A 12,803-nucleotide genomic window follows, 5' to 3' on the forward strand; every position below is an offset into this window, starting at 1 on the left:
CCTCCAACCCAAATCCACCCCAGTTCTGCTGACTCCACATCCTCATATGCTGCACGAATACCTCCCTCCTTCCCATCCTCAAGCCTTGAGCTTAGCGGAGGCCATCCTCACCCTGACCTGAGGGCTGTTGCTGGTCTCTTTGCCCTAAATGCTCATCCTTCCTCACCCTCCTTTGGCCACAAAATAAACCTTCTGCAACACCAACCAGGATCTCCCTGCTCAGCTCATGACTTAGACAGAGCAATGCCGTCAAGGTTCTTCACGATCTAGCCTTGTCCTTCCTCCCCAGGTCTTCCCAACCAGCTCTGTCTCCTTCTACATCCAAGCTTGCCCATGCAGTGCTTGCAGTGAGGCTTCTGTCTCTGCCAGGAATAGATGATCCAACTCAAATTCCTTCTCATTTAAGAGGCTCCCGCAGCCCTCCCAGGCCACAAGACTCTCGCCTGGTTCTAAAAGTCAGTGAGGCCGGGCGCGGTGGCTCAAGCCTGTAATCCCAGCACTTTGGGAGGCCGAGACAGGCGGATCATGAGGTCAGGAGATCGAGACCATCCTGGCTAATCCGGTGAAACCCCGTCTCTACTAAAAAATACAAAAAAAAAAAACTAGCCGGGCGACGTGGCGGGCGCCTGTAGTCCCAGCTACTCGGGAGGCTAAGGCAGGAGAATGGCGTAAACCCGGGAGGCGGAGCTTGCAGTGAGCCGAGATTGCGCCACTGCACTCCAGCCTGGGCGACAGAGCAAGACTCCGTCTCAAAAAAAAAAATAAAATAAAATAAAAAAAATAAAAAAAATTAAAAAAAAAAAGTCAGTGAAACTTACTAAGCATACTTTGGAAGGGAAATCACACATGAAAGGTGTCATTTCTTAACTAATCATATCCATGTCTTTTCTCCCCATAGCAAGACAAATACCTGTTTTAAACACATTTACAACCTATATGTTGCCTTGTACAAGGTAAAAAGTTGTACATTTCTGAAATAATTTTGGTATTTCTGTCCAGGTCACTAAACTCAAGAATCAGCAATTCTCTGAGGCTTTCTTTTTAATATATATAAGGAACTTTTGGAGAGAAGGGAGAGTTTGTCAATAACTTGATGCATGTGAAGGAGAGATAAAAAGATTGCTATTTTTCATCAACATATTTTGATTTGGCTTTCTATAATTGATGGGCTTAAAAGATCAAATCTACTTTAAACAGATGCCAAATAAATGGATGAATCTTAGACCTTCTGTAACAGTAACTTCCTTTTAAAAAAGACCTCTCCCACCCCACCCCCAGCCCAGGCTGTCTATCAACATCAAATCATGTGCACAACTCTGACTGGGTCACCAGCATACTTGAGTCCGGGTCACAAGCCCACAGATATTTCCTGCTCCCCAGTGGATCGGGTGTAAACTGAACTTGCTCGCTCAGGAGCCTCTTGCTGGAAAATGCGACAGCATTTGCAGAAGCGTTTGGCAATGTGCTTTTGGAAGAAGACTAAGAGGTAGTTTCTGAACTTCTCCCCGACGAAAGCATAGATGATGGGGTTGATGCAGCAGTGTGTCATCCCAAGAGTCTCTGTCACCTGCATGGCTTGGTCCAACCTGTTAGAGCTACTGCAATTATTCAGGCCGAAGAATTCCTGGAAGGTGTTCAGGAGAAGGACAATGTTGTAGGGAGCCCAGAAGAGAAAATAAACAATCATGATGGTGAAGATAAGCCTCACAGCCCTGTGCCTCTTCTTCTCGTTTCGACACCGAAGCAGAGTTTTCAGGATTCCCGAGTAGCAGATGACCATGACAAGCAGCGGCAGGACCAGCCCCAAGATGACTATCTTTAATGTCTGGAAATTCTTCCAGAATTGATACTGACTGTATGGAAAATGAGAGCTGCAGGTGTAATGAAGACCTTCTCTCTGAGATCTGGTAAAGATGATTCCTGGGAGAGAGGCAAACACAGCCACCACCCAAGTGATCACACTTGTCACCACCCCAAAGGTGACTGTCCTGGCTTTTAAAGCAAACACAGCATGGACGATAGCCAGGTACCTATCGATTGTCAGGAGGATGATGAAGAAGATTCCAGAGAAGAAGCCTATAAAATAGAGCCCTGTCAAGAGTTGACACATTGTATTTCCAAAGTCCCACTGGGCAGCAGCATAGTGAGCCCAGAAGGGGACAGTAAGAAGGAAAAACAGGTCAGAGATGGCCAGGTTGAGCAGGTAGATGTCAGTCATGCTTTTCAGCCTTTTGCAGTTTATCAGGATGAGGACAACCAGTATGTTGCCCACAAAACCGAAGATGAACACCAGTGAGTAGAGCGGAGGCAGGAGGCGGGCTGCAATTTGCTTCACGTTGACTTTTTGGCAGGGCTCCGATGTATAATAATCGATGTCATAGGTTGGACTTGACACTTGATAATCCATCTTGTTCCACCCTGTGAATAAGTAGAAAGTGATCTTTTATAAAGCCCTAGAAAGTATTTAGTGGTCCACCATGAATGCAAACAGTTTTATACATCAATAGGTTTTTAATTCCATACATAGATATCTACATTGAATGAACTCCCTTTTTGGCCAAACAATGAAGTTTTGTAGTGAAGGGAAGGTTTGCTGCTAGCTTCCTGCTCACTAGATGGAGAGCTTAGCTCTGTTAGGGGAATTCATGAAAGCACCATCTCACCAAATAAAATCTTGTGCTCTATAGCACCATGGAGTGAATGAAGCTTCGATAACAATTTTAAGAAACTGGGTCAAGCATGGTGCAGCTCAGCCTTTTTGTTGTTGCTGTTGTCATTGTTGTTTTGAGACAGGGTCTCACTCTGTCGCTCAGGCTGGAGTGCAGTGGCTCGATCATGGCTCACTGCAGCCTGGACCTCCCCGGCTCAAGCAATCCTCTCACCTCACCTTTCCAAGTGGCTGGAGACTACAGGTGCCACCACACCTGTAACAGCTAATTTTCTTTATTTTTATTTATTTTTATATTTATTTATTTGAGACGGAGTCTTGTTCTTTTGCCCATGCTGGTGTGCAGTGGTGCGATCTCAACTCACTGCAAGCTCCTCCTCCCGGGTTCACGCCATTCTCCTGCCTCAGCCTCTTGAGTAGCTGGGACTACAGGCACCCATCACCACACCTGGCTAATTTTGTTTTTGTATTTTTAGTAGAGACGGGGTTTCACTGTGTTAGCCAGGGTGGTCTCCATCTCCTGACCTCGTGATCTGCCCGCCTCAGCCTCCCAAAGTGCTGGGATTACAGGCGTAAGCCACCATGCCTGGCCTAATTTTGTTTATTTTTATAGAGACAAGATCACACTATGTTGCCCAGGCTGGTCTCGAACTCCTGGACTCAAGCAATCCTCCTGCCTCTGCCTCCTAGAATGCTGGGATTGCAAGCATGAGCCACCATGCCCAGATGCAACTCAGTCTTAAGATTTTTATTGACGCTGCCACTCTCTGGAGTTAGTCCACAAAGAGCATGCACTATGAGCAAGCCAGTAATAATTAAGAGGGCTCGAGGGCACATACCGGATACCAATCACCATCTAAGAGTCATACCCATTTATTCATTTAATCCTCAGGGCAACCTTATGAGGCAGGAAATATTTTTCACATTTTGCAGACAAGGACCTGGAAGCATAGAGAGGGCAAGTAACGTGCTCAAAGCCACATAGCTGGGAAGCAACTGATTTTGAATGTGGGAAGCCTGCACTCTTAACTACCATGCTACCCTCCCTCTCACTCCTGGAGAAGAGAATTAAAAGGCAAAACCATCAGATGTTCAGTGCTGTGATACAGTCAGAGTGAAATGCCCAGATGCCCAAGTCCCCCGAGAAGGTCATAGACACCAACAGAGAATTATAAAATCCTCACACTTTCTGTGAAGTTTGTGTATGTAGTTTCTGAGTTGCCATAATTAAGAGTTTTCATACAGACCCAAGAAATAATAAAATAAAAAAATGTTTCGTCTGCCACCACAGATGAATGTCATGCATTCTGGGTAGTTGAGTCTTATAACCAGCTGGCTTGCCTAGTCTATTTAAGTTCAGCTGCTCTAGCTGAGAATTTTCTCTTATTAAACCCTGTGAGTCTCAAACTCCCTGCATCTTAGATTAGGCAGCTGGGAGAAGCCCCTAGAAAAGCTCACTTCTAATTTTGAGCCATAAAGAATTATATACTAACTGTGCCATGAAACTGATATATTAGAGGAAAATTTTATTTGACATTTATAATTTGATATTAATTTGGACCATTTTAGGCTTCCCTCTTGTCTGGAGGAAAAAGGAAAAAGGGAACCAGACTTAGACACAACTTCTTGTGGGCATATATTCAGAAGGCATTTCACTGGAGAGGATTTAGTTCTCCTTAGCAGAAGATAAGATTACAAGATTTCAGCTAAGACTCATCTCTCTGCAAATCTTTCTTTTGAGAGGTAAGGACTGTTAGTTATTAAAATACTATTGCTCCCTTTAAAGTCTTTCACTCACAATCATGTTTTGTATCTTTGATGTTATAACAATCTGAAACTCATTCTAAACTCTGACCCTTTCCTCATCTTAAAGATTATATTTTAAGATAATTGCATGAGCGCTTTGTGTTTGCCAAATGTCTTCTATGGGTTTCCTGTTAAGGCTTTTACTCATCTCAGAAGCTAACTAAGAGGCCAAGCAGCTGAGGTTACTTACCGGGGAGAGTTTCTTGTATGGCAACGGATGTCTCAGCTCTTCTGGCCAGATGAGCTGTGCAAATCAATCATATAGACAGCATAAAAGTAGGAAATGCTGTTTCTTTTGAAGGAGGGTGGAGTTAAATAAGTATTGAAGGGGAAAAGAATCAGAAAACAGTTCTTCTTTTCAAGTTGAGCTTAAAATAGGCTAGAGAGTAGATCTCAGATCTGAAAGTTTATTCACGGGCTTTCCTCACTGGATTATTTTGTTTTTGTTCTCTGCTCATCCAACTACACAGAATCTGTTAGAAAATGTAAAGAATAAAGGATATTAGAGCTAGAAGAACATTTACATTCATCTAGTCAAAAGCCCACATTTGAGTAAAAGAAATTACTATCCAAGAAGCAAATGATTTGTACAAGATCACAGGGCTTTTCAACAGTAAGGCTAAAAAGGTAAGAAAATTCTGATTATCTTAAGAGTTGCCGTCAATTAAAGCCAACTTAAACCAACTTTAAATGTAGAGGGGGATTCTGGACTTCATATTAACCCTGTGCCCCCTTTTTCTCCACTCTCTCCGTATCCCCTATCCCACTCCCCATACACATGAACTCACCACCTAATATTACTCTGTAAACGAAAACAACCTGTTGTCTAAAGAGTTTTAACTATAGGCTCGTGGGTGAGCTAACCAGGTTTCCCATCTTTTTCTGGACTCAGGATCTTAGTGGGGATTTTCACTGTTCACCATTTTGTGGCCCTTCAGACCAGTAAGCATTTATAAGGACTCACACTATGCCAGGCACATAGGTGGCAGGATTCTTCACTCCAGATACAATCTATCTGGAGCTATGAGAAATTTTCCACATGACAGAAGTATATGGTCAAGTTCAGGTTCTTTATGACAATAACATGTACAGTCATATCAAGCTCTCTTGGTGGTTGGTGACATCTGAAAATCTCAAGTATTGTCAGCAGAGCTTGGAAGACAGCAGAGAGCTACTCCTGAGCCACAAGATGCCCTTCTGGGCTTCCGTGATCAAATAAAAAGCTTTGGCTTATGATCTCTAAGAAGGCAAAGGAGACCCCAAACAGCAAAATTACATGCCCCCAAACCTACAGAGGCAGCCTAACCCAGGGGCTAAGCCAGTGGCCTCTGTAGTCAGACTGCCAAGACTTTCTCACCTGGGTGTTGGGCTGAATGACAGTAGTTATTTCATGGGTTGTTGGGAGGATTCTGTGAGGCATCCACAGCCAGCATCTAGCACATACTATACACTCAGTAAACATCAAACTCTTAGTTACTCTTTCAGTAATCCTTTGTCAGAGAGAGTTTATTTGATTAAACCCTAGTAAAATTGTTTCACTGGAGTCTCTGTCTATAGCAGATTAGTTTCAGCAAACTAGAAGCTGAAAAGGTGAAACCAATTGCTGGTGCTTGGAGAGTAGAAAGAAATGACTGCATGGGAAAAGCCAGAAAAGTACAGAAATAGCCCAGCAATCAAGACACCCCACCCCCGCCCCACATAGGGACATATGTCTCTGTTACAACAGAGCTCAGTGACTGGTAATCATAACAAGGACAGTGAATCATCAAGAAAATGTTCAAGTTCATCCCATATGTGCACTTCAAAAGGCATCAATTAAGAACTGTAGTCATGCTGCTGGGTTTAACCTCCAGTGTCATTACTACTACTTGGCTTTGACCACATTATTGAAGCTCTCTGCCTTAGTTTTCTTAACTATAGAGTGAGGTTTTAAAAAAAACCCAGATACAAACTTACTCAACACACCTGTGGTGGAGATGGAATGACACAAGTGTAGAGGCTTTCAGGCACCCGCCCTCAAGGGGCTGTTCAAGCAGGGAAATATAGTGTGCTTTTGAAAGAGTTCAAAAATAGGTAACAAATAAATTAGTACAAAATTTTATAGAAAATAGATAACATAAATACGATTTTGGTTTTTAGAAAGATAGCCTTGTATTCATTGGTAATCCACTTGTGCAGAACTCCTGGAGGCTGCCGGACCAACACTGTATTTCTGTTTGTGACAATTGCTGGTTCTTACTTTCACCATGCAGAGCTGAGGCTTTGCCATGTTCTGCGTGTCTGTCATTAGGGTAGTGGAGGATGTGAAGACATGCTCACCCCCAGAGGGCAATGTGGGCTAGCAGAGCAGGCTCGGAGTCACACAGACTGTGCTGCTGACTTACTGTGTGACCTTGGCAAGATACTTCCACTGCCCAAGCTTCCATTTCCTCATCTGTTAAATGACGTGCTAGACCTGGGGCAACTTCCACCCTAAATACTACATGACTCCATGGACAAGTTGGTTTAAAAAATATATACTAGATGGGAAACAAGGTGAGGATTCATAGCCCAAAACAAGGAAGCACAGTTTTGCAGTGTGTGTTACTCACTTTTGTGTTTCTGGTCCAGAGATGTGTTCTAGTAATCACTCAGGAAAGGGGGATTCAGCTCAAGGATTCACAAGAAAGTGGGGACCCATGGGAAATTCTTCAGCATTTAAGTAAAATGTTGTTCTGGATACAATAATGACAACAAGCCAGCAGCTTATCATGCTGTGCTTTAGTTGCTTGGTGTCTGCTACTCTTTCTACTTTGTCCTTCTCAGTTTGCATGGCTCTTGTTCTCTTTTTATTATTAAGTACGTTCGGACTCCCCATGGGAAGTGAACTTTTGATCAGTTTGTCACTCTAGACTCCATGCCCATATTGGAGGGTGTTTCGTGCCATCCCTCCTTTTTGGGCCTTTTTGTCTTTAAGCAGGTGCTCCATGTCTAGTCACTGTACCTATGTTCCAAGCGTTGCTTTGCTTTCTCCTTGCCCACACCATTTCTGGACCATGTTTTCAGACCATCATCAACAGGATGGGGAGAATGTTAATTACTCACTTCGGGTGCAAGGGCCAACTACAAGAGCACAGTGAGCAGGAACCCTGCCACACAGCAGCTGTTGTGAAAATCCCTGGGGCCTGAGTTGACTCCTGGTCAATATCAGTCAACAGTGAGATGGGCTGTAAAAAGAGCAAACGAATCTTTTATTTTTAAAAACAAATGTCTAGGCTGGCTGCGGTGGCTCATGCCTGTAATTCCAGCACTTTGGGAAGCCAAGGCGAGTGGATAACTTGAGGTCAGGAGTTTGAGACCAACATGGCCAACATGGTGAAACCCCATATCTACTAAAAATACACAAAATTAGCTGGGCGTGGTGGTGCGCCCCTATAGTCCCAGCTACTCAGGAGGCTGAAGTGGGAGAATCTCTTGAACGCAGGAGGTGGAGGTTGCAGTGAACCAAGATCGGGCCATTGCACTCCAGCCTGGGTGACAGCAAGACTCTCGAAACAAAACCAAACAAACAAACAAAATGTCTAATTATAAAACCAACACACGCTCATTGTATTAAATTGGGAAAAGCAGAAAAAAGGAAAAAATTAGGTACATTCTCACAATATCAAAACAATGTCTTTTAAGACATGATGTTTCAATCCCGACTTTTCCCATGAACTTTTTGATTAATTGTTCTCATGCATATAGCATTCTGTAGGTGGCTCTTTTTTTTGGCTAAAGATTATAGTGTAGACATTTTCCTATATTATTAAAAAATTCTTTATAAATATAGTTCTTTATTATTTTTACTGAGGAAGGACACACTGATCTTAGTGCAGCTTGGCGAGTTTTGATATGCATACATGCATGTAACTACCACTCCCGGTCAAGACGGTAAAAGATATCCCTATCACTTCAGAGGGTGCCTTTTGCTCCACCCAGAGATAAGGGCCACTCTGTCTTCATAGAGATTAAATGAGCCTGTCTTTAACTTCTATAAATGGAATTACAGATACTGTCTTCTTTCCCATCTGGCTTCATTCATTCAACAGAATACCCTTAGTTATATTTAACAGAGTTCTGTCATTAGACAGTTGGGCTCTTCCCGTTGTTCAGTCATGTGAGCAGTGCCACACTGATTGTCACCATCAGTGCTCTGACATCCCTGTCAAGAAGGACTCTCTTCCTGTCCCCAGAGCCACCTTTACCAGGAGAGCCAGAGAGTCCCCATGATCCTCACAGAAATAGGAAGAATCCAGTGCCACACTTTGTTATCTACATGCCTCAGCAATGACCCTTGGGTCCTGTGACACCCACCAGGGGACAGCCTCTTTACCTTCTGCTTCAAACACCTATCATCGTGGGTTGGGAACTCACCATGCTGTTATCTCTACCCCTGCCTCTGTCCTCTAGACCTTTCCCAGGGTAACCCACTTCCCAGGCCATGGACCACATCCCCCACGGGGATTTGTGCAGTTCATCAAACCAGGTGGATACGTGCAGGCTGTCTACTTCATGGATTCATTAGATAGGCTCAAACCTGGTGGGAGCCCCTTAGCTCAGCTGAGAAGTCTTCTGTATACATTTAGGGGATTTCTTTCAGATCAGTGTCTAGGCATGCGGCTAGTGGAATGTGGGTGCAGTAACAGATGTCTAAGCTAACAGTTCAACAACACAATAGACTCACTGTGATCTTAAGTGAATCAGATCACACCTGGAACTCTATACTCAACTCTGCACATAACACGAGATTATGTAGGACTTTTCTGGTTGTCCCAGAACTAGCAACTATGGCCTAAGGCTGAAGGCAAAGAAGTGTTATGTACTCACAGTTCCAAAGAAAACCACTGACACTTGGGCTCAGACACCTCTCCCAGGGCTTACTAGAAGAAGACAGCACCAGCCCTGTATCCACACCCATCACATCAATTCCTCTCACCCCAGTCTGTATACAGAGGCAATTAGGATAATGAATGGACTGTAGAAGTGGGCAGGATTGGTAGGGAAGAGAGTGAGGGCCCCTCTCCTCAAAGCCAAGGAAAGGGGCTCTGAAGAAACCATATGAAGAATGGGGACTTGCAAAAGGAGAGGCCAGCATGGGTGGGGCCCCCACTGGGCAGCAGACAAGATGAGCAGGGGGTGTGGGGATTGGAGAGAGGTGATAGGGGTAGAGATAGGGTGTGGAAGTGAGGCTGCAAGGATCAAGAGTGCCCCTGGGTCAAGTGGATGCCACAGGAGGGAACTGGGCAGGAACTGTCACATTGGGTCCTACTTTCTGGGTGAGACGAGCCTGGCACCCAGAAAATGGTGGGTTGGAAGAAGTCAAATCAAAGAGAGATTTTGCATGTCTAGATCCATATGGAGCCCCCACCATCTCTAGGCCCTTGGATATGACCACACAGTGTGCCTGCCACTCTGGGGCATCTTGGCCAACACAGAGTGGACTGTGGCAGTGACCAGTTAGATAAAGAGGTTCAGGCACACCTTGGTGAGATTGTGAGTTCAGTTTCAGACCACCACAATAAAGCAAATATCACAAAAATAACTTTTTTGGTTTCTCAGTGTGTATAAAAGTTGTGTTTACCCTATACTGTAGTCTATCAAGTATGTAATAGTATTATGTCAAAAAAAGCAATGTGCATACCTTAATTAAAAATATTTTAGTGCTAAAAATGCTAACCATCGTCTGAGCCTTCAGCAAGTCATAGTGTTTTTGCTGAAGAGGATGGAGCTCTTATTTTGACGTTGATGACTGCTTTTTTTTTGTAGAAATGAAAGAGGTTTCACTATGTTGTCTAGGCTGGTCTTGAACTCCCGGGCTCAAGTGATCCTCTTACATTGGCTTCTCAAAGTGCTGGAATTATAGGCGTGAGCCATGGGGCCTCGCTTTGTACATTTCAGCTATATCTTACCATAGCTCACTATGAGTGGTTGGTTAGCCTAGCAGAGACTGCCATCTTTAACACTGCTACAGATTTGACTAGTGCATCGGGTAAGAAAAAGAAAAACTGCTGCAAAGCTTTTCTATCATTTTCATGTCTCCGTTTCCTGATTCAGCATTCTCTCAGTTGCTATAACGTTTTGAGAGTGTTCTGACAATGTTGATTTTGAAAGTTTCTGTTTTTTAAAAATGTTTCTGGGAGTGGGGCAGGAACTTGAAGTTGCTACTCTACCAATTTGTTGATGTCATTCCAGTATGGCTTATTTTATTTTTAATTATTTTATTTTACTGAGATGGAGTTTCACTCTTGTTGCCCAGGCTGGAGTGCAATGGCACAATCTCAGCTCACCACCGCCTCAGCTGCCAGAGTTCAAGCGATTCTCCTGCCCCAGCCTCTTAAGTAGCTGGGATTACAGGCATGCGCCACCACACCTGGCTAATTTTTTTGTATTTTCAGTAGAGACAGGGTTCCTCCACATTGGTCAGGCTGGTCTCAAACTCCCGACCTCGGGTGATCCGCCCGCCTCAGCCTGCCAAAGTGCTGGAATTACAGGCGTGAGCCACTGTGCCCGGCCTTTCCTTTTTCCTTTTTTTAAAAATATATTTACTTTACTTTTAAAGCAGGAGTTGACAAACTATAGCCTGTGTACCACATGAGGCCTGCTGTCTGCTTTAATCAAGTTTTATGGGAATAACCATGGTCATCTATTTATGTGTTATCTATAGCTTCTTTCTTGCTATAACAGTGAGGTCAAGTGGTTTTAACAAAGACCCTGTGGACTGCAAAGTCAAATATTCACTATCTAGACCTTTACAGAAAAAGTTTGAAGACCACTGTTTTGAAGTAAAAGTTATTCTGGTGGACCTATTATTGTTTACTTAAATTGTTTTCTATGTAATGTGACTTAAATATGTATAAACAAGTAAACTGTGTGTACTTATAGCATTCACAAATGTTTGAAACAAAAACAAATTTTAAAATGAAACAAAACACCTTAAAAACTTAATGCCGTTAAAATGAACTAACTTAATTTAATGTGAGGTTCCTTTTATAAGACAAAATTGGTGATGCTGGCTTAAAGTAGAGAAATTTTTCAACTTCATTTAGTTCTTGTGGACTGGATTTTATTTTTGACTGTGAAAATGATTCCTTTGAATTTTATTTATTACCATTTTTATTTTTATATTTTTAAAAAATGAGCTCACTAAATATCATTGCAAAGTTACTTCACTTTGAAAGCACAGTCATTCAGATTGTGCATTTTTCTTAGTTTGGGTCCTCAGTAGCATGCTTTGAGAATAAGCTTCTCGTGAAAGTGATGTATTTGAGAATTTTTCTCAGGAGGAACTAAGGAAAGAATGGTAGAAGCAAGATGGGGAAAAGAAAGAATCCAAGCAAATGCTTGATTTTATTAGAAGTTCTAGACTTAGCCTGATCCTACTGGGAGCTCTGAAATGTAAGGTACACCTCAGGGTTTGTCTAGAGTTAAAGCCACAAAGCTGGACTTTCATTCTTGTGGAATCACTCTGACATTGCCTAAGGATGCCTAGGAAATATACACTCCAAGGAATTTGTGGTTCCCTGCAGCTGTAGACAAAGTGGTTTCAGTAGCCAAACAACAGTTCCATTAAAACAGTTACAAGTGCCACTTCTTAATGAAAAGAGTACACAGAAGCCAGAGGAAGTGGTGCACAGAAACGTTGAGAGGAATCTCAGGGAACCCGAGGAGAACACTGTGTCTGCTTCACGCTCTTAAATAGAATGCTAGAAAATAAAGTATATAATAAGAAACTATTTATTATACGTTTGACACTTTATTATTGCTTTTTTGATTGTAAGTAAATATGAACAGAACAATATGTTGGCCCACACTGTGAATACAATACTGATTGCTGTGGTGAATGTTTTCGTTAGTTTGGGATATCTATACTGCAATAAACTGTGGGAGGACTGAATTCTCTCACCATATTTTTCTATTCAAATGGCTGCACAATTTTCATTTGTACAGGGCAGTGGTATACCATTTGGTTCCCACTTTGAGAGGATGCATTATTTACATATTAAGTCCTCTGTCCTTTTCTCATTACCTCTCAGCCAGTAAAGTAATATATTTTTCTGACATGTTATGGGCTTTCTGTGGTGTCAAATCAAAATGTTGATTTAATAAATAATTTATAAAATTAGGTCTTAACTGTAAAAAGTGGGTTTCAATTGTGAATTATCTCCCTCATTTCTGTCGCCTTTATATCAAGTAAAATAAGTTCATAAGTTCCATGGCAAATGAGGAATGATTATGTCATTTTGATGTTACAATATGATGACTCCAGGATGGACAGACGTGTTTTGCAACATGTTAAAAATTAAATGCT

General features: G+C 42.6%; 1 protein-coding gene across 1 annotated transcript; it reads right to left on the reverse strand.

Moving 5' to 3' along the window:
- Positions 1-1,214: 1,214 nt before the first annotated feature.
- CCR5 (chemokine (C-C motif) receptor 5) lies at positions 1,215-4,796 on the reverse strand. Its single transcript, XM_011939245.1, has 2 exons — positions 4,665-4,796; positions 1,215-2,418 (listed from the first exon to the last, which is right to left on the reverse strand). The coding sequence occupies exon 2, from the start codon at positions 2,405-2,407 to the stop codon at positions 1,349-1,351; it is 1,059 nt and encodes a 352-aa protein (XP_011794635.1). The 5' UTR covers positions 2,408-2,418; positions 4,665-4,796; the 3' UTR covers positions 1,215-1,348.
- Positions 4,797-12,803: the final 8,007 nt, after the last annotated feature.

This window comes from Colobus angolensis, unplaced genomic scaffold (assembly GCF_000951035.1).
Source record: "Colobus angolensis palliatus isolate OR3802 unplaced genomic scaffold, Cang.pa_1.0 Scaffold18, whole genome shotgun sequence".
NCBI lineage: Eukaryota > Metazoa > Chordata > Mammalia > Primates > Cercopithecidae > Colobus > Colobus angolensis.